We start from the raw sequence: 22,345 nt of genomic DNA, 5'->3' as shown, positions 1-22,345 counted from the left end.
AAGTGGGTGTTCCTCTCTTTTGGGGTTTCTCACTGCTGGAGGGTAGCTCTAAATGTTAATTACACACTGGCCAAGGATTTCTGTGTGTGGCGTGACCCAGTTCACAAGTGGCCTCCCTGGGCCATCCGTTGAGTACTGCCATCCGTTGAGTACTGCCAGTAGAAAGTACTCAGTGACACGGCCCCATGTCGTGCTGCAGGAGAAGACAGCGCTACCTGCCTTTGGTTCTAACATGGTTCTGATGCCAATAGTGATGGTACAGTTTATAGTCAAGTGCCGTGGCCTACTGCTAATGCCCTGTGCTGCCATGGAGTAAACTTTGGTTGATTTCCACCGCTGTGGTGGGGTAATGCAGGAGGCCAGGCACTCGGCAACTGGAGGGAAATGCTGTGGCTCAATTGCAGCCTGTCCAGGTGACTGACGATTTGCGTGGATGGGCTCCAACCAGGGGGACGTTCTGCTCAGCCTGGAAAACGGTGGCCAAGACATCTGATCCCAGCGGGAAGTGAGTAGCACAGAGGGTGGAAAGCAGGGTTATTCTCAGTCCTGGGCCGAGGATGCAGAATAACCTGCCTTTCCTGGAAACAGCAAATGCACTTTCCTAAGTGGTAAATCAGTCAGTAGTTTGTGCTCCTGGTGCAAGTTAGAATGAGTCTGTTCCTCTCCTCTGACAGGCCAGAGCAATTCAGTTCAGAGACGAGTCCCTGAGCGATAGGAATATCCCCACAAGCTAAGCCGGCGCTTGCTTTGGACAGTAAACAGAGCATAGACTGGTAAAGAGTGTTTTGAAGTTCCTGGCTTGTATACCCAGCCTGTGCAGTTTAACCCACTTGTGACGCCTTCAGATGCCAGTTTTTGCGGCGATCCAGTCCCGATAGTAAGTCACTCGAGTGTAGACGCCCGGTTTATTTGGTTTAGCACATTCGTCTCCCCAGCTCACTATTCCAACAAGGTACCAGATTCCTCTACGATCTTCAGTGACCAGGGGGCCACCGGAGTCACCCTACAGGGGAGAGAAAAGTGGAATTCAGCAGGCAGGAATTGAGAGCAAAGCAGGGGGATTTATCTCAATATTAAAGCAAATATTAAAGCTAATTGTTCAAATTCGTTTACTACGTAAGTAACATCACACTTGAGAATAAGATCACAGGCTACTGGTAGGTGGGTAAGTTATTTCTGGTATTCCAGAAGGACTTTTTCTACCAACTTCGCTGATAGAAGCTGCATCTTGCCCTCTCAGTATATGCAAGGTGGGCAGAGGAGCTCTATATTCTTCCGTCCTCTGGCGGGAGACTTACCCTAATAGTGTTGTGTGATTTTATCTTTACACAACGATAAATGAAGAAGCTACACAGGCATTCTGGGGCCTGAATAATTATGTATATTGAATTAGGGTGACCAGATGTCCCGATTTTATAGGGACAGTCCCGATTTTGGGGTCTTTTTCTTATATAGGCTCCTATTACCGCCCACCCCCGTCCCGATTTTTCACACTTGCTGTCTGGTCACCCTACACACAACGTGCAAGCCTTGGCTACCTATACACACGGCTGCTCTGGTCGGGCTCTGTGGCTTCTAAATCATGTAATACAGTGAGCACCACTAGAGGGCTCACAAACGATTTTAAGGGATATTACCCGATTCCTAGCCACTAACACGTGCCTTTTAGGAGTCCGTTAAAATCCCAGCTTTGAAATAGAGCAACATTTTCAAATCTAGCCACACAGAGTTAGTCTCCTACATTAGGCACTGAAATGGAAGAGACCCGTGTTTCAGAAGTGCTAAGCACCCAGAGCTCCTTAATGTAGCAAACCGGATGGTCTCGTGCTCTCTGTGAATCCATCGACTTTTACTTAGATGCCTAAATACAGATTTAGGGCCAATATTTTCAAAACTAGCAGCCTCAATTCAAGCTCCTGTATCCTTACTGAAGTAGTTAAATAGGTGGCGTGATTTTCAGACGTTCCTAGCACGCAGCAGCTCCTCTTGACTTCAGTAGGGGCTGTTAGGTACTCAGCACTTTTGAACATCAAACCAATTACTTAGGTGTCTAAATAAGGCTTTAGGAACCTAAACATAGGCACCGAGGTTTGAAAATCCTGACCTTACGGCCCATTCACTCCTCATTAGTTTCCCCATCTGTAAAACAGGTGCAATAACTCATACAAACCTCACCTACAGGAGCACTATGATGCTTCAATGAATGTTTACAAGCCCTTTGACGATTAAACAGGGTAAATATTTTTGTAATTATCATAATTATCCAAAGTGAATCCATTTAGGATAAACGAACTAAGTCATCTCAAACCAGTCAGCTAGCCTGAGGAAATTCACTGCTGCAGAAGGTCTTAGAAGGTCAAATACTGTAGCTGGAATTATCAAAGGACTGGGGAATTCTATACCCAGCAATGACATCTGTTGCCATGCATGCTTTAATAAAGGTAAACTACTCCCACTCTCCAAATTGATCACCTGCGGGGGGACAGGAATTAATTAAGTGGTTCCCAATATAATAGTGGTCAGATCAGCCAACCTTATATCATGGGCTAGCCCCAGGGTCAGCTAGTGAACGTCGGTATTTATTCATGTACACCTCTACCTCGATATAACGCTGTCCTCGGGAGCCAAAAAATCTTACCGCGTTATAGGTGAAACCACGTTATATCGATCTTGCTTTGATCCACCGGAGTGCGCAGCCCCGCTCCCCTCCCCACCCCCCGGAGCACTGCTTTACCGCATTATATCCGAATTCGTGTTATATCGGGTCACGTTATATTGCGGTAGAGGTGTAATTACAAACTGAAAGTACGTGTTTTAGATCGCAAGCTCTTTATGGTTTGGCCCATATCGTTAAATGTGTTTCTCTAGCGCCTGGCAAAATGGGGCCCCAATCTTAACTGGAACCACTGTCAGCCCAGTACTAAAAACGGAGGGTGGGATTTTCAAATGCACTCAGCCCTAGCTCTACTCCTGCTGGAGCCAGTGGTAATATTCTCATTGACTCCAGGGGTGCAGAGCTACGCCAGCACTAAATGCATTTGAAAATCGCGCTCTAAGCTGCGTGCCAGGGCAGCCCGTGCTAACAGCTGCAGCCATCACAGAGTGCACTGCACTGCAAACTGGAACGTGCAGGGGACGATGATCCGCAATGTTCCTGAGTCCCACCGGACAACAGGGACTCCGTTGTCGATTGTGAGAAAGGCATTAAACAGCCTCCGTAGAAATCAACCTTCACTGCGTTTATTGAGAAGATGGTCAACGTCATTGTGTGTCCACCTCAAACATACGTTGGTGAAACCTTTATACCATACCACACCCTCATGTATATACTCTCTCCCCTACACACACATATATACACACACACACACACACACACACACACACACACACGGCCAAAGCCTCACCTGCTGTAAATCAGCCTGAGACTGCTGAAGTCAACGGAATTATGCTAATTTATACCATCTGAAAATCAGTTCTGTCATTGCAGTTGTTCAGGGTACATGCCCCATGTTCACTATTGCAAACCCCCACCCCAGGGGCGTGCGCAGGAATTTAAATTTGACCCCTTTTGCGGGGGCACAGAAGTTCGCTGCCCACCCCCCCAGCCTGATCTTCCTTCCCTCCACCCTGCCCTAGCCCCGGCCGGAGCTCGATCTTCCCTGCCTCCGCGGCCCCGGGGCTGGAGACGTTCTATGCCCCCAATGATTACGGGGGGGGGGGGCGTGCCCCTGCTTGTCCCCTCTTGCGCACATCCCCTGCCCCACCCCCTTATAGTCTCCTATTTCTTTCTTAGAGTCATCCCTGGATTTTTACAATCTCCAAAAATAGCAATCTGCTATCATGGGTCTCTTTGGCGCAGCCATAACTAATCTGCTCTGAAGTTATGGATCGTAATAGACTACCCCTTCCCTCCCCGGCTCTCAGTAGAGCTCAAGGCTCTGTAAATCAGAACCCTGAGCCGGACGCAGGGGTAGCCTGTTAAAATGTGTATGGTCAGAGACCACCAGGCACAGGGAAGTATCTGTCAGCAGTTCTCACGCTGATCAGTTCTTGGCATTGCCATTAGACCTACCTGGCAGGCATCTATTTTCCCCTCCAAGTATCCAGCACACACCATCCCAGGCGTGATGGCCCCATTGTACACTTCTGGTCTATTGCAAATGTCCGTGCCTATGATCTTCACTTCCCCTCGCCGAAGATTATTAATGCTTGGACCTAAAAGGGAAAGAGAGGATTTAGAATTTACAAGGCCTGGGAGGAGCAGGAGGAACCAGACCATCACAAACACTCAGCTTCCATTTCAGCACCTAAAGGAAGTGGCCAGGTTGACACTTTGGGAAGAGAACAGTTTATCCTCCTTCAGCCTCTCACTTGCTCCAAACCCAGCTGCCGTTCAGCCTCGTCCTTCCCAAAGTGTGCCTTAATCCAAGTCCCCCACCCCATTCATTTTTCGACTTCACTCCTCTAACATAATGAGCACAGGGATTTCCGGTGCCGAGGTCCCAGTGTGCACTGTGGGGAGTTAATACAGGTCTGTGAGATCAGAAAGCCCCAATCAGAATATGGCTTTGGACAATCCATGATCACAGCAAGAGTCTAATATAGGTATAGGCTCCAATTCAACAATGCTCTTAAGCACATTTAGCTTTAAGTCCCATTGGTGTCTTAAAGTGAAGCATGTGCTCATGTGCTTTGCTAAATTGGCACTGAATTAGGACCAAATAGCAGTTAGGTGAAGAGAACTTCTAGGGCAAGTTTAAAGGTTCTGGAAGCTAGATTACGCCAAGCTGATGCCAGATGTAAAAACAAAGGCAATGGTCCAGAAAGGAAACTGGTGACTGAATGCATGAACGAAATCTGCTTAGCCTTGGTAATGGCAGAAACAGCAATGAGTGACTCTTTTCTCATCCTGGCACTAGTGGCTTGCAGCTCTGCCATGTCCCAGACCACCACTGGAAAGCCAGAAAATGCCGAATACAATGAACTGAGCCAACCTGTATAGAACACGCAGATGCTCAGCCTGGTAATAGATTTGAAGGTCGGAAGGGACCATTCTGATCACCTGGCCTGACCTCCTGTAAAATTTCACCCAGTGACTCGTGCAGTGGAAGGAATTATTCTTCGCTACTACATAAGCGAACCCAACAGCTGCTGGTCGAGCTGGGACGTCTCATTTAGAAAGATAGCCAATCCCGATTTAGAACCTGTGTGTCAGAATGAATGTCCCACTTCCTTTGGTAAGCTGTGCCCATGACTAATTAGCCCCCAGACTAATCAGATAAGAAACTACGTTCAATTGCATAACGAACTGAAAATGAACTAAATATGTAACGTCATGGGAGGGCTCTTTGAGGAGACACTCACCTTGATTCTGTAAAGCGCCCCATCCCGTGACGAAGCAGGTAGTGTCATGTGGGAAGACGTAAAATTTTTCGGGGAGACAGACCATGCGTATGTCGCTGGTAAATTCCACCGGGGAGGAGAGCTGCACAACAGCGATGTCATAATCGTGGTTTGGAATGGTATTAGTGTATTTTTCATGAATGATTATGTTGCGGACAGATCTTCTGCTTTTCGGAGGTCTTATAACAGTCCCAAAGCTAGCCGTCCACCTAAGGGGATTCAGTTGTCTGAAAGAGATACAAGATTAGATCACAGGCATGCACAGACAATTTTTCAAAGAGCTCAGCTCCCAGTTAGGCACCCAAATGCCGGGCTACATGTGTTGGGAAGCACAGAGCATGGCCAGAACACTGCTGTGCTCCAGCAATCCCCTGAGGGATGTTGCCAGCTGGTATAAGTTAGAACAGCCCCAAGGTTGCTCTAACTTGCACTGGTGGCTGAACTGACACCCAGCAGCCCGAGGGTTGGGCGGAATTGAAAGGTAGAGTACAGCCATCTTTGACTTCCACCACCTCTCAGGTCTCTCCCCAAGTACAGCTCAGCCAAACTGGAGGATCAGAACCCGGATACATTTAGGGGTTCTGTTTTGGTTCCAAAGGTCACAGAAATTCCAGGTTGGTGTCTGTACGGGCACACAGTCTTTTACAGCATCCTCTCCCCAAGCTGGGATCTTACCCTCTAAAGCAGTGAGCTGCAGTGACAAGCCACGTGTCACTGATCAGCGTTGCGCCGCAGCGATGGATACCGCTCAGCTGAAGACTAGCTTGCCATGGCCACTCGCCATCCTGGGCAGACACGCCTCCGGTTATTCTGTCCGTGTAGGAAGGTGATTTACTTCCTCGTATCCCACAACCTATCAAAGAAAGGACCGACTTAGCTGGACTGCTCCCCAGGAAAGAAAGAGAAGCTTTTGTTTGGAGTATGTTCCCAGCATGCTGAACACAAATGGCTGCTTGCATTTTGTTAGAACATGGCTGTCATCAAATGAACAGCATTCAGATAAACAGATGTGACACCACAGCTGCATTGATGTTCAACCACAGTCACACAAGGTGAGACTTCACACACACACACACACACACACACACACGCACACACACACAAAATTAGGCACACAGAAGACATACATAGCCAAGTATAATGATAACAAAAACCAGACAGTCTTAAAATAAGAATGAACCAAAATATATTATATTTATAATTATGCCATTTAAATAACCACCCCTTGTATCTAAACGTATTAATCCTTCCATCTAGCTGCATAAAGAAAAACACAGTTATTATTACAAATAATGAGAAGATCTCTTAAAGAATAGTAAAATCATTTAAAAACTAAAAACATATCTAAATCATAACCCAGAAGTAAAACACAATTGCAGGTAGGACTAAGCTAAACTCCATCTATTACTGACATTACCTGTAAAGTCAACATTTGTCTGGAGGATGTAATAAATATGGATTTTCGTAGAGATCTATTAAAGTATATTTTGTACAACAGATTGTGTTGGGTCTAGAACTGAGCAAATAATCGATTTGTAGGTTTGGGGACTGAACTAAAATATCCACGTCGATGAGAAAGAAAACCAAATTTTGTTCAAAATTTTTCGTCAACTCAAAAGACGGGTTTGAATTGATAACAGACCTGAAATGTTTTGGTCGATTCAAAACTTTTTTTTTTTTTTTTTAGTTTTTGTTTCAATTTAAGCAGCTTGGTGTTTTGTTTTGTTGTTGGTGGTGGTTTTGGTTTTTTGGGGGGGGAAGGGGTCTGACAAAAGTGGGAATTTTCTGAAATATTTTTATGATTCCTATGCATGCCTCAGTTTCTCTCTGTACTTTGCATTGCTACCGAATGGCTACACAAGAGTGCTCTTGGGGCAAAGCAGGAGTCAAAGTGTTGTGTCATGTAACAGTCTGGGGTGGAATGAGTGGGTCGGTAAAGGACTGGCTGAAACCGATCCATATCAATGGCGGGTCCGCAAAGATAACAGAAGCCCCAAGGACTGAGCAATTGACACTTATCCAAGGGCAGATACCTGGCAGGTGGAACGTGTGAACTCAGCACTGGCCTGCAGGAACTGGACCCTGGACAGAAAAGCGTCAGGGAGCTGAGATAAGGGTTGGCAGCTCTCACTCGGGACTGACAGAGAGAGATGGCAAGCCAGGAGGACTTCTTGGCAGCTTTGCTGGGTGGAAAGCTGGCTTGGCCAAAATGGACTATGTCTATTTCTCCGTGCTAACCTAAGGACTTCCCACTGCTGTGTTCTAGGTGACTAATAAATCCTACTCGGTTTTGAAAAGGCTGCCTGGGGTCACTGCAAATGTTTGCTGAAGTGCACTGGTCCCTGAAGAGTGTGAAAGTCTCAGCCCAGGCATCTATCTCAGCTGGTCTTTCTTTTTTTCTCTGTTTGACAGATTCACTTTTATTTATAAAAATGGTAAACTTGTACTAATTTTCTGCCGGATGAAATTATTCCTGAGTTTTAGATCACTGCCGAGGCACAGCAGATAAAACTCTGAAAATTCAGTTACGAAATGTTTTTGCAAGTCAGGTTGATCAGTACTGTATGTTGTTCAGCAGCCTTCAGTCATCAATAAACGTTAATCTTCCAGGTCCTTCATTTCTCATCCACTGCCTGTATCTCTTCCATCGAGAGTCCATGGCCATCTTCTTCTTTAGCTCTTCCTCTTGTTCTTGCTTGTAGACCTCATAGTTCTCTCTTATCCATAGCTGCCGTTCCAGAAGAGTCTTTCTCTGATTATCTTCCAGACTGTCAAACTGAGACTGCGACATTTTCATGTATCTGTGTATGATATACAGCTTCTCTTCCTCACCATATTCTCGCCCTTTAATATTAAAACAATAAATCCACCAACAATACCAACCTATATACTTGCATAAGTAAAAAGGAGCGAAGAGGCTTTCTTGCTAGGCAGAGCTCTCGGTGTGAGGCAGAGGGGTGGAGCCCAGAGATTCAGTCTTTGAGGTGTTGAGGCCATGTGGCCAACCCATGTGGGTCTGGCACACGGACAGGTTTCCTCCCAAGGGCTATTTAAAAGCTAGGCTGTAGCACAGATCCTGTGCACAGGAGTTCACTCTTTTTGAATATTTTCTTAATTGCCCAAATTTGAATTTGAAATGCCATTTCAAGATGAAAAGTCAGAACAAAACAACATTCTGAAATGAAACATTTCTTTGAATTTTTTCCATTGTTTTCTCAGCCACAACTATTTGTTGACCCAAATTCACAAATAATTTGGGAGCACAGAAAAAAAAAAGGCATTTTTTGATCAAAAAAATCTATCAGTCGAAAAACTTTTGCCCAGTTCTAGTCAGGTCACGTTTAGCTTAAAATTCAGGTGTTATAAGAGCACGCCTTTGTAAAATGAACAGGAATGTTTCCATTATGGGTTTTTAAATGGAAATAGTTTAACAAGAGTTCTTTTGCAGTGTCTGCAACCTCAATACTGCAGGGTTGTGCTAGTGCAGGATAGCGAGATGGTGGAATTGACTAGAACCCAATTCTAAAAAAAAAGAGTGAAACTGACTAGTCTATCTTCATTGCCTAAGCTTAGCAAAATGCAAAAAGCAACGTAAATTAGATGCTTAATATTCTTTGGGTTTAAACCTATCGGGAGTCCTGAATAACTGACGTAAAGATTACATCTAAGTGCCTGACTCGGCCTTCTGTACTCCTGAAGTACTAGCTAACTCTGCACGTGTTTCACTAGTGAACTCTATGCCAACTGCAGAGTCACATACTGCTCAGCGGGAATGAAGTCAGGCCCCAGAATAAGCCATTGCTCACAGGCATTGTCCCTTTAAACTTCTGCCTGTACTGAGGCAACAGAAGGCTCTTACACCATATTGTGTAGCCAGAGGCAACCCTAGGCAGAGACACTTTCAACTACCTCAGCAACGGTCTCAGTACAGTACGAGGATGGTGCCACAGCTCCATCAGCCAGTGGTTCAGACCTGAACCCCCCATCTCCAAGTACCACAATAGGTCTGCTTTGCCGAGAGGCACCGGGGTCCAAAGAATGGGGCACTGAACTAGACAAGCATTCAGGTGACCTGGGTTTTAGTCCCATCTCTGCCACTTACCTATTATATGACCTAAGTCACTTTACCTGTTTCCTCTCTCTCCTTGTGTCGATCGTAAGCTCTTTGGGACTGTCATAACTATAAAGGGAAGGGTAACAGCTCTCCTGTGTACAGTACTATAAAATCCCTCCTGGCCAGAGACTCCAAAATCATTTTACCTGTAAAGGGTTAAGAAGCTCGGGTAACCTGGCTGACACCTGACCCAAAGGACCAATAAGGGGACAAGATACTTTCAAATCTTGGGCGGGGGGGGGGGGAAGGCTTTGGTGTGCTCTTTGTTTAAGGTTGTTGTTCACTCTTGGGACTGAGAGGGACCAGACATCAATCCAGGTTCTCCCCATCTTTCTAAACAAGTCTCTCATATTTCAAACTTGTAAGTAAAAAGCCAGGCAAGGCGTCTTAGTTTTACTTTGTTTTCTCAACTTGTAAATGTACCTTTTACTAGAGTGTTTATCTTTGTTTGCTGTACTTTGAACCTAAGACAGAGGGGGGTCCTCTGAGCTCTTTAAGTTTGATTACCCTGTAAAGTTATTTTCCATACTGATTTTACAGAGATGATTTTTACCTTTTTCTTTAATTAAAAGCCTTCTTTTTAAGAACCTGATTGATTTCTCCTTGCTTTAAGATCCAAGGGGGTTTGGATCTGTATTCACCAGGAGTTGGTGAAAGGAAGGAGGGGGGAAGGGTCAATTTCTCCTTGTTTTAAGATCCAAGGAGTTTGGATCTGTATTCACCAGGGAATTGGTGAAAGGTTTCTCAAAGCTTCCCAAGGAAGGGAATGGTGGCAGCGGACCAGAACTAAGCTGGTAGTTAAGCTTAGAAGTCCTCATGCAGGCCCCCACACTTGTACCCTAAAGTTCAAAGTGGGGATACAGCCTTGACAGGGACAAAGACCCGTCTCTTACTCTGTGCTTGTACAGCACCCCACACAATGGGGCCCTGATCTCAGCTAGAGCCTTTAGCCACTGCTGCAATACACACAACAGGGGTCTGGGTGATCCCCAAATAAAATCTATGTCCTCAGCCTTGTCTCTGTGACCTGTGTAAAGGCCTGGGAGATGGTCATTGGCTTTCTCTTCCTCCCCAATGAAGCTATATTTGGTCCCACATCCTCAATGTCTAAGTATCCCCCCTGAACATCATCTTCCACACGGTCCCCCAGACCTCAGTCAGGTACGGTATGCTACGGTCAATGCCCGGGAAGGAGCACTGACATAGCCAGAGCACGCATCAACACCGGTTATGGAAAAGCTGCCAGCCCAGGCTGAACTGGGGCGGCTGGTGCCGAGGTTGGTCACTCTGTCCTCGGAGTCACAGCACAAGGCTTGACTGAGCGTCTACGCGGCACTAGCATCAGGACGATGCATTGTCAGTCCAGGGTGAGCACAAAGACCAGAGAGCGCTGGCTGAAAGAAGACATGGAGGCCTACCGCTGTCCCCTGCTGTCGCTGCGGGGTGCCCGTCGGCCACTGTGAGCAGGAATGGGTCTGGAGCAATCGGAGGCTTCAGTCAATTGCTTCTGGAGGCTGGTGAGAAGTGGGACGCTCAGCGCTTTGCTGGCAGTAATTACACAACCAGGGAGGAGCTGTGTCAAGCACCAACAGGGTATGCACGTCAGCAAGCATGAGCAGTGTAGAGCCAGCAAGCAGTGTATATACAGACACTCATGGCTGGATCGGTATAAGTGCTCAGTACCCAGCGGCTCTCATTGGAAGCAGAGCTCTTATCAGCATCCACCTGGGACTCAGAACTGTGGGCAACTCCTCCTACAGGGAGGAGACCAGCAGGGACTCCAGGCTCTCCCTCCATCCATGATGACATTTGTGAACAAATCTCAGAGCTGTCTGGTCCTTTTGGAGGCAGCCGTATCTGCTCAGGAGAGGTGCAGTCCAGTCTGCATTTGGAACTAGAGTGGCCGGGGATTTTTCAGTGACACTTCTTTTCCTTTGGAAAATCCGGATTTGTCAAAACCAGAACGTTCATCAGGATGTCGTCTCAGGTCCAGGATGGAATTTCTATGGGTGAGTGAGAGACATGAACCCCATCACCACCCCAGAATAGCCAGAGGCGTGGTGTTTAGAGCCAGGAATGGCAGAAGCTCCCTAAAAGTGTGTGGGGGGGGGGCACTGGCATCCAAACTGTGGCCCTGCCTTGCCCCTTCCCCGAGGCCCCGCCCCCACACTGCCCCTTCCCCCAAGGCTCCGCCCCCATGCTGCCCCACCCCCCACTCACTCCTCTCTGCCTCCTCCCACCCATTGCTCACCCTTAGGACCGGTAAAAAGTGGGAGGACTATGTCCTCTCACTTTTAAAAGTGATGGGGCCATGGCCCCCTGGCCGCCCCATTCTGGCACCCCCGGTTAGGGCAGTCAGCTGGGATGTGGGTGACTCATGTTCTAGCCTGTGCTCTGCCAGATATAGATCAGGGTCTTGAACCCACATCCCAAGTGAGTGCCTGGACCACCAGGCTGTGGGCTCTCCTGGGCTCTCCTTTGTTTCTGAAAAGATTCAAGAGGCTTTGGTTTCATCCCAATGCAGAACAGGAAATCCCACACCATTTTCATGGGATGGGAAAACCGTTTCTCACTAAGCTCTACGTGGAACAGCTCTCGAAGTCAGAATATAAAACCTGTCCATGCCGCACAGAGCCATACACAGCCGGGCGGACGCCAAGACTCCAAGGATACAGCAGTGAGGAGCTAAACATTCTCAGTACCTCTGGGGTGCTGCTGTCATCATTCTCAATCAGCACTAACATGCAAGTCCCAAGGGCTGGGAATGCCCATCTGGTGGACTGACACAGCTGGTACCTATTGTCAAACCACTAAACAAGGCAGAGTTGTTGTGGGGAGCAAGGTGGATGTGCATCTACTGCAGCCAGTTGTAGCTACTCAGTTGAGCTCCTTCATGACCAGAGTTGGAGAGGAACCAGCAGCTGGAGCAATAGGGGACTCCTCCATTCCACCTCATTCCAGCAGTGGTAGGATAGCCACCTTGGAAGCTCTCACCTTGGTCACACACAGCAGCACAGTAGGGCAGCGAGATAGCCGGGGAGAGGCATGTTCTCCAAAGGCTAACCTCTGCAAGAGAGAGATCCCTGTGGGCAGGCAGGAAGGTCCATGCCTCTCAGGTATGACTGTGGGTGTCATTTCTGCAACTCAGTGTTCATGGTGGCACCTCACCAGCAGGTGGCCTACGCCTCCACATATTTGTACGAACAAAACGAAACTACCTTTCCCCCCCCCAACAAACAAGTTGAGTGACAGGCTTCCAGCACAGAGGAACGTTTCCCCAGGCAGCAGCAGGGAGGAGGGATGAATCAAGCAATCAAAGCAGCAGAGCAAGGGACTCTCCCACCTGTCAGTGGGATGGGTGGGGAGTTACAACCCGTCACAGCTCGTACATACCATATCGGTTAGCTAGCTTAAGGACAGCTCGGGACCAGGACCTGCAATCCCAGCACGTACATGAGACATGGTGCTGCGAATGGGAGCTGTCTGCAGGCACTGTGGCCTGAAAACCTGTAGGACAGGTACGTCCCTTCCTTTCCATTACTGCGGTGTCCCTGCGCTAGTAACGACGCACAATGGAGAATAAAAACTGGTATAAAACTGCAAAAAAGTGACAGTGTCAAGTCCATGAATTGTGAACAGCTGGGAACTACTTCAACCATAGTTACTGAAATTGCAACACCCCACCCAACTACTGCGTCATTTCCAAAGAGATGCACCAATAGTCTAACTAGAATGCTGAATAATAATATGGCAAAAAGACAATCAAGCCCAAAGACTCTGGGCTTGATGCAAAGTCAGTGGAAGTCTTTCCGTTGACTTCAGTGAGTTTTAGACCAGGCCCTACTGATGGAATGTAGATTGCCTACTAGGGAGTCCTGCAAATAAATCCTTCACTTCTTGAGTCACCAGGTACAAATAATATCAGTTACATCTGTCGCCAGAAGAAAATCCATCTCCCTGTCCCTCGTGTGATTATTAATGGCTAGAAGGTGCTTGGATCCTGTTTTTAAACACTACAGACCTAGGGCTGGGAGGCACTGAAAATATATGCTAGGGAATAATTCTGGCTTCTGTTTAGAGGGGCCAGCAGAGATCAGGGCCCCATTGTGCTAGGCCCTATACAAACACAGATAGAGTTCCCGCCCCACAGACCTTAGGGTCTAAATAGACAAGGCAGACACAGACTGGGAGACAAGGGGGATTATTATTACTAGACACTTTCTGTAGGAAATCGAGGTCCAGAGAGATTAAGGAAAAGACTTACAGACTTACTCTCACACTTAACGTTAAGCATGGGGTCGGCCCGTTGAGCGGATGCTGGGGAAGCCCTACAGTCAGAGGTTGGGAGGAGCAAAGGGTCATCTCTCCAGCACCCTCTCTAAGGCCCAGGAGGAGAGGAAAGGAGCTAGCCAGTACTCTGGCATGAAGGCTACCCCCTAGCACTTCTAAACGACCAGGAGAAAGAGCAGCAGTGGCAGCCGGGAGGAGCAGCAAGGACCGAGAAGGCTTCCTGACTCTTCCACGTGTCCAAGAGGCAAGAAGCAGGACACTTGCTCTCTTTCATCAGCACTAAAGTCACCTCCCCACCTCTTAGAGAGACCTCTCTGGAGCCCACGGCCACCAGGAGATGCAAGCTAGTCACCAGCGGGGGGAGGGAGGGGAAGCTTGTCCCTACTTCTTCCTAAACAACACACGTCACCTCCGTTTCAGCCACAGGGGATAAGTCCCCATGTAGACAATGCCTAGGTACGTATATGGCCCCCACATCACCCCACTGTCCAAGCACCCAGTCCTATGAGCCCTGCAGCGCCAACCCAGCTACAAGAAAGTGAGTTGATTTCCCTTCTGTCTCATGCACCCTCAACAGAATTGTTACCTGCATTTCAGCTGCGTGATCCCCTTTCTGGGTGCCAGGCTGACCTGCGGATTTTATAGCACGGTCAGTCAGAAGAATCACCTTTCTGCTTGTAGACTGAGCACACCTCATGTAGAAGTCACTGAAACCCAGAAAGCATGGAACCCCACAATGGCATGTCCCCCAAGGACCATTAATAAACTGCTTGTACTTACAGTTGTTGAAAAGCTTTTCTCCATTTTCCTTCTTCATCTCTGAAATGAAACACACAGCAGACAGTCAGAACAGCTCACACTTCCTGTCTCAGTTGGTCAGGGTGGATTTCCTTAAAGTCCTTGTGGGACATAAGTGACGATTGTTTTGGGGTGGTGCCGGGGGTATTGTAATAGGAGACAGATGAGCATGCCTTACTATTTGGGGAGATTTCGCAGTTAGTAAGTCTATTTGGGACTTGATTGGGCTACTGTGGGGTCCCCCAAGTACGAGCCCTCAGATAGTCACTTTGCTTCAAGACCGGTCTTGGATGGAGTGTCTGTAAGTGCTGGTCTAAAGTAACCCTGTAAATGCAACCAACTGCTAACATGCTGTGAGGATGTGCATGGTATAAAACCCTAAATGGATTAGTTTAGACAAGATAAGGCTGGAAGTCACTGACATCACCATTTGCTGGATCCAAGTTGTAATCAGCTACTGTTCTTTCATACAGAAAGTTTACATGACAATCTAATGAACGGACACCCCTATTTGCTCTCCCTCATAATACTAGAGCAACAGGGCAATCAATTACATTACAGGTGGCAAATTTAAAACTGATACAAGGGTTCCCCCACCACACACACACACACACAAATAATGCACAATTAATCTATGGAACTCATTGCCACATGATACCACTGAATCCAGGAGTTTAGCAGGATTCCTAAGGGGGTTAGAGCCATTTATATGGATAATGAGATCATGCACAGGGTTTATTAGATAGGAAAGATATATAACGGACATAATCTCCTCTGATTCAAGGGATTAACTAACCACTAACTGCCTGGCATAAGGGGAAATTTCCCATAAAGGCAGATTATTCCATAATGCTCTGTTACAGTCATTCTTCCTCTGGAGCACCTGGTATTAGACACTGTTGGAAATACGATACTGGGCTAGATGGACCCCTGACCTGATCCAATGCAGCAATTCCTGTGTTCCTACAAGTTACACAATATGGCTAGCGTAATTATCCTGACATCGTTGCTTATGTTGAGGCCAGGATAACCAAGAAAAGCAACTGAAAGATAGCCACTGTACTTCACAGCTATAAAGCTGATCAGATTATGTCTCAGTGTTCCAATTTAAAAAGTAACCATTGCCTGTAACTGGATCATTAAAAAACTATCTGGTTGCATGCAACGTATCAGCACAATTAGTTATTTAAGCACCTTTGCCAACACCTCACCTGCTCAGTATAAAAGGAGCATAATTCTCACTGTAAGCAATCAGACGCCCATATGGGAGCGTTACTGTCCAGGGAGATGGAGAACTACACTCCAACTCATTGGGGGGCAAATCTCACATGCTGGTGAAAGGCACCAGCTTCTCTGCTCCACACGCAAAAGCTTCTTCTCTTCCAAGGAGGGCCATGATGAAACCATGTTAACTGGGTCCAACTCCATTCCTTGGAGGCATTCCATCCATTACAATAGAACGGCGGCTGGCTGTCATCTCGGCCTGGGAAGACCCCGAGATCCAGCAAGCATGGAGTTTGACCCTGTGCTCCTGCACTGTCATGGTTACTCCTGATGCTTCCACATACCCATATGGCCTGTACCTATCTGCAAGGGATAGTCTAAAATAGTGTAATGATGAAGTGGGGTAGGTGTCTCCAGCCCATTAGGGATTCAAGTGTTCTTCTAAAACCCTGGATTCCTGTTACCGGGAGACATGCTTAGATGTGTAGTGCATTATCACAGGATGGAGGGATTGGGTGGCTCCATGCATGGAGCTGGGAGTACATGGAATGGCAGCACTTCATGATGGCACAGGTATTTACCTCTTCTTTCCACCCAAGTATTCACCCTGAACAGGGGGTGGTTCCTTCCCCAAAGGAAGAGAGAATAAATAAAGTTCAGCCCGATTCACACGCCAAGACAAGAGCCTAATGTATTGCATGGAAGTGCCGCAGTACAGCAACACAAAAGAGGGAGCAAGAAGAGTGGGAAACAGAGATCCTTAAAGTGACAGATCTGTAACATTTGATCTGTCAAAATTATAACACCGTTACTTCTAAAACCAATGGGAAAACTTGCTTTACAATATGTATCTGCCTTAAGAATATATCCTGCAAAGTATTTTAAAAACCACTTCTCCGATTAATCCTATTTTACAGCTTTTCCCTAAAATAACGGAATCTCCTTAGAGAGTACAAAATGACTACACCAGGCTGATGAGCAGAATGGTTCAACTGCATCATTTGCTGCAGTCTAATGCTAAGCGATCAATCCGACGTCCACTGGGGAATATTACTGTCTCTTGAGAGCAAGAACTAGGCTACAAAACTCATTGAGTAGGGGACTGTCAATAAAGCAGGTGGGGAATTTTTTGATGAAATATTTATAGATGAAAAATGCCAGTTTGTCAAAACAAAACTTTGTGGAACAGGGGCAGTTCTGGCGACTCCCCCAATGTGAACATTTTTTGAAAAAAGTTTCAAAATTGTCAAAAGGTTTGTTTCAACCTTTTCTAAAATGAAAAAATTCTGGTTTTCAGGTTCAGAATAAGTGTTTCAAAAAGTAAACTAATCAGACTAAAAGAAAGAGGAAGGCGGGAGCTCAAAACTGAAACCAAATATTTCAACTGAGCCAAATCCAACCCTTTTTGTTTGTTTGCAAAAATCTGAGATTGATTCTTCATCCTGATTCAAGATAGGAAAATGTTTTGAACTCTCAAAAATATTCATGAGATGAGAAAAGTTTCTTGCCCGGTTCTGTCGTATGATAACAGTGAGGACAGAAAAACAGGGGCCCGTTTGTGGAATGCTGCCAGTTTTGCATATTTTTAATAGTGTGACGGCTTTATATTTGGGCACCTGACCACAGAGTGGAGAAGGGACCTTTTATTCATTTGTGTCCACACCAAAATTCATTTTTCTCTGTGGCAGGCTGGGAAGGGAGAAGACGGAAGGACACAAAAGCATTGTTCATTCAATATGGAGTTGGATTCTGGGGCAAACTGTGGGGAGAAACAAGTCCAGAAGGGAGGCTGCAAAGCAGGAGACATAAGGTGAACCAACAGGAACGCTCTTCGCACCATTGGTTTAGAAAATTTGAAAGCAGAAGCAAAATGCTCTGAAAACAAAGGAACCTGGAGACAGAGCTTTTGCTGGTGTAAATCAGTGTAGACCAACTTACTTCAACGGGGTCACACTGATTTATGTCTGCTTAGAATCTGGCCCACTGACTTCAGTGGCACTAGGTAAATTTGCATCAGCTGGGGATCTGGCCCACGTTTGTATCCTTGTTCTAGCTTTATAGTACCCTTGGATGAGGATGGCAGGGCTGTTTTGGGAAGAGGGAAGAAGGAAACAGCAGGGACTCACATCAGCGCTATAAAACAAATCACATTGCACAGAGGAAAGGGAGGCCTGAGCAGCAAAATCAAGGAGACAAGGGAAAGCTCAAGAAACTTGCCTGAGAATTTAAAAGTTGAGGGGTCAATTTCCAAGTGCCCTGTGTTTGTCTGCAGCTGCCTAAGCAAAATGCTCTTGATTCTTTCCGAGAGAGCCGCTCTGTTATCGTTTGAGGCGAATTCAAACATCAGCACAAGCTCTGCCACCACTCCGCTGGCATCTGGGCTGCAAACCAACATGACATTAAAGACAGAGGTGAGTGAGCGTGTTTGCTACTTGTCCTCTCTTTCTACATGGCTTTAGTTTTCATTAGGTCCTCTGGGCCTTACCTGGGGACTGATACACAATAGAAGACAGGGGATGGGAAGGATCTAAGCAGCTAGCAGGGGATTTTGACAGAGCTCATCCTGTCAGAGTGATCGGGGAGGTCAGTGGGAATCTCGCCGAGAGCAAAGAAAAAGCTGGGGGCAAAGGATGATGTTAAGGAGAGCAATGTCCCAACTCCAGGAAACAGACCTGCTAAGGAAGAAAGCGGCATTTCATTTTACATACCTCAGCTTAACGACATAGGACCTGATATACTTCTTATTTAAAATGGAGGCTCGAAATGTATTGGTCACCTGTTAAAAGGATAGAAAATGTTTGTGAAACAACACAATCGGGTGTAACAGCAGCACACTCTCAGCTAAGGCATTCTGTTTGGAGAGCATCCAGAATACAAGACTACAGTGGTCAGGCTCCTAATTCTATCAAAGCCCATAGATGAATGTCCTTCATCCGACCCAGGTCTTGATTTCAAAGAACCATCCAACTGGCATGGCGCAGTCACGGCCCATTCATAGGGTTGAAGCCGTTCACTGTACTCAGTTTGACCTTGTACTAACACATCACAGAGTACAAGGGAGAGCGAATGCATTGTTCCCATCAATCAGGGTCCCCCGCCCAACCGGGTTAGTGAGTTAGGGGACAGCTGCCCTGAGCTATGAATTATGGGATTTCTGCTCAACAGGAGAGCTTCCACTTGTTGCTTCTGTTCCCATATTCTCAGCCGTGTGCCCACCTCAGTAGCTGCGGAGAACTGCAGCCTGTGCTGTGTTTGGCTAATTGGCTAGCATTGTATGCCTCCCTGGCTTCTGGCTCTGAGACTCAATAGTGAGACACTGATCGGGACTGCACTGTCTAAGCATTCACACAGCACCAGCGTCGGGCTTGAGCCAAAACTCAGTGAAGCCGGTGGAAAGAGTCACATTGATTTCAATGGGCTTTGGATCAGGCCCTCAGTTCCCAAAGTGCTGTTCCAGCATGTCCCAGACTTGCTGTAAATGAAGTGGCAGTAGCTGTTGTGAGAATACACACATTAAAGATCGTGAGGCGCTTAAATACTACTGAGATGAGGCCAGAGAAAGGCCTCAGACAGATAGAGTGCAGTCCTTTCTATTGGATTATCTTAGCCTGCTTTCAGAGGGGTAGCCGAGTTAGTCTGTATCAGCAAAAACAACGAGGAGTCCTTGTGGCACCTTAGAGACTAACAAATTTATTTGGGCATAAGCTTTCGTGGGCTAAAACCCAATTCATCGGAGGCATAGAGTGGAAAATACAGTAAGTGGTATATATATGAAAAGATGGGAGTTGCCTTGCCAAGTGGGGGTCAGTGCTAATGAGGCCAATTCAATTAAGGTGGAAGTGACCTATTCTCAACAGTTGATTACTTTTGTAGTGCTAATGACCCCCCACTTGGTAAGGCAACTCCCATCTTTTCGTATATATACCGCTTACTGTATTTTTCACTCCATGAATCTGATGAAGTGGGTTTTAGAAAGCATCTCATTCTGGTTTCCAGTCAGTTAGCCCAGGACTTTCAGGGACACCCTTGGGGGGAGAAAGAAAAGTTCTGATTTACCAGCATCTGGACGCTTGTGCTCAGGTCTCTGAACTCTTTTGAGGTGTGCTTGTCAAACTCACGGTTGTACTGGACATTAGTGATTTTAAAGGTCCCATTGTAAAAGTACATATCCTGATCTAGAGAGGGAGAGAGAAGGAAAGGTCAATGCCTAGGTTACCATTTGGAGATGGGTAGCGTGGCAGAACTCGGGAGCAGATGTCATGGCTCCCAAAACAGGAATCTGGGTTTCTGGTTCTAATCTCACTTATTCCGTGTCAATGGCGTTACATGGACTAGATCTGCAGCTGAGCTCTGCTCAGTGCTGTGGGCAAAGGTGGCTTTAAGCCACCTTCAGCTCCTCTGATCCTTGGGCAGCCAGAGACTCACTTTTGTCTTCAGTATTAACCTGAAGGAGCCTTTAAGATGCTCTAAGGTAGGCCAGCTGCAATAGAGCCCTTAGGGACCACTCTGCCAGCCAGGGATTGGCAGCGTACAGGGCACACCAGCCACATGCCTGTTCCGTCCCAGCACAAGCCTTCCCCTCTGCTCCATGCCCTGCCCTGGCATGTCCCTATCCCCAAGAGGGAGCAATACAGGCAGCACAGTGCTGGCTACACCACCTTGGACTTCCCTGCGCAAGGATTGGGCCACACAGGGGTAAAGTGGAGGATTAAACCCAGGATATTGCATCCGAGCCTACATTTATTTACAACTCTGAAGCAGAGACAGCAGAAGGCACCGTGCATCACAGAACCAGAGCTACAGAATGACTTGAGGCTTTCGCAGCCAGCTCTATCGCCGCCCTCTACAGGATGGACCATGTACGAAGTTTATGAATTTGCAATCTCCTTTCAACTAAGGGTACGTCTTCACTTACATCCGGGTCCGGATGTAAGCAATCGGTTTTCTGAGTTCGATTTATCGCGTCTGGTTAAGACTCGATAAATCGATCCCGGAAGTGCCCCGGATCGATCCCGGAAGTGCTCGCCGTCGACGCCGGTACTCCAGCTCGGCGAGCGGAGTACGCAGCATCGACGGGGGAGCCTTCCTGCCGCGTCTGGACCGCGGTAACTTCGGACTAAGGTACTTCGAATTCAGCTACGTTATTAACGTAGCTGAATTTGCGTACCTTAGTCCGAAGTGGGGGGGTTAGTGTAGACCAGGCCTAAGAGTGGCTTCTTTAGCTGAAGCAGTAGGGGCTTGTGCTTTTGGATCCAGACATCCTAGGTTCAGTCCTTGAAGACAACCCAGCCAGGGACATCATTATATAAAGCACTAAAACGGGAACATAATCCTCCAGTGGCTGGATGCTAGTAGATCTCGGACTTACTGTGATAACTGTCCATCGACCGCTCTACCTGGACCCCAGCACAGGAGACAGAAATCGAATGGACAGAAACTTTAAATCCCTGCTAGAGACAAACGGCTGGTTTTGAATAGGTGTTTTTAGGAAACTGTTAATTACACCCTTAACATGGGACTAAAAGGTCCTAAGTAGACTCACGCCCTGAGGTGAATTCCATCCTTTGTACATCACATAAAGATCACAACTGTAAACTCCCAGCACGTACAATTGACCCATGATAGCAAGACTGTCGCACTTACCAAAGAGCAAAAAATATACAAGCAGGCCGATGACTAGTGCCATAAAGAGCACGACGGCCAGAGCAATAAGGGCTAACTTCCATGGTTCCAGAAGCTTCATTCTTGTGTCCAACTGGGTCAGCCTAAGAAGGGGGAGGGGGGGAAATAAATCAGACTTTGTAATAACTATAATAATGATCCCCTGAGCCAGATTGTCTGCGCAGCTCCATTGACTTCAATGGAGTTACGCTGCTTTATCGGAGCTGGAGATCCGGACAGTTACCTTCACAAACACCCCCTCCTGATGGAACAGCAACGACATTATGCTTAGCCAGGAGGACGGCTCCATGGGTGCATTGAGCATTTCTGCACTCAGAGGAGGAATAAAGGAGGTGCCAGGTGCACATACTGTACCTCTCCTTTCAGGAGCGTTCTAGCTGACACGCGCTCTGTAAGGCATTTACTCTGAACCCAAAGGGCAGACAGGAAATGCTCATTTCCTAAATCGAGTCTCTATTTTAGTAATTTTTAAAAAAAACAAACATGCTTTTGGATGGTTTCCCAGCATGTGTCACATTCACCATGTTCTTCGATCACTCTCTGTTTATGTCAATCCAGTGCTGTGGACACACCATCATCCACGCTGAAGTGAATATCAGGAAGTCCTGGATGCAGCAGAATACTTTCCGCTAAACTCAGCTAAAGCAGGGAGCTCATTCCCATCGCGGGAACTTGCTGGTCTCGCTGTTAGACATTACAGGAGGTGCACAGAGAGCAAAATAATTCCCTTCTATACCCTAGGGCTTGGAGAGAATCCAGGCTCTGGAGGTACGTTCCATGGAGAATGCTGAACACAACTCACTCTGTCTCTACAGAGACGCCAGCCACAGACAC

General features: G+C 47.0%; 1 protein-coding gene across 1 annotated transcript; it reads right to left on the bottom strand.

Moving 5' to 3' along the window:
- Nucleotides 1–841: 841 nt before the first annotated feature.
- LOC112113542 (transmembrane protease serine 11E-like) lies at nucleotides 842–21,572 on the bottom strand. Its single transcript, XM_024209858.2, has 9 exons — nucleotides 21,473–21,572; nucleotides 19,886–20,004; nucleotides 18,538–18,605; nucleotides 18,047–18,210; nucleotides 14,588–14,626; nucleotides 6,079–6,256; nucleotides 5,365–5,630; nucleotides 4,073–4,215; nucleotides 842–1,003 (listed from the first exon to the last, which is right to left on the bottom strand). Exons 1-9 carry the CDS (start codon nucleotides 21,570–21,572, stop codon nucleotides 842–844), a joined length of 1,239 nt encoding a protein of 412 aa, XP_024065626.2.
- Nucleotides 21,573–22,345: the final 773 nt, after the last annotated feature.

This window comes from Terrapene carolina, unplaced genomic scaffold, assembly GCF_002925995.2.
Source record: "Terrapene carolina triunguis isolate 2854851 unplaced genomic scaffold, T_m_triunguis-2.0 Scaffold136, whole genome shotgun sequence".
Taxonomy (NCBI): domain Eukaryota; kingdom Metazoa; phylum Chordata; order Testudines; family Emydidae; genus Terrapene; species Terrapene triunguis.
The sequence above is the reverse complement of the archived record's forward strand: the minus strand, read 5'-3'. Positions and strand labels throughout refer to the sequence as shown.

What these genes read in the sequence shown, in the direction of transcription:
- LOC112113542 (XM_024209858.2), bottom strand. Translation starts at nt 21,572, where the DNA reads ATGAAGCTTCTGGAACCATGGAAGTTAGCCCTTATTGCTCTGGCCGTC. An exon ending in TGTATATTTTTTGCTCTTTG is followed by an intron (nt 20,005 to 21,472) that starts GTAAGTGCGACA and finishes CTCCCTCTCTAG; the next exon opens with ATCAGGATATGTACTTTTAC. An exon ending in AGAAAAGCTTTTCAACAACT is followed by an intron (nt 6,257 to 14,587) that starts GTAAGTACAAGC and finishes TTTCTTTGATAG; the next exon opens with GTTGTGGGATACGAGGAAGT.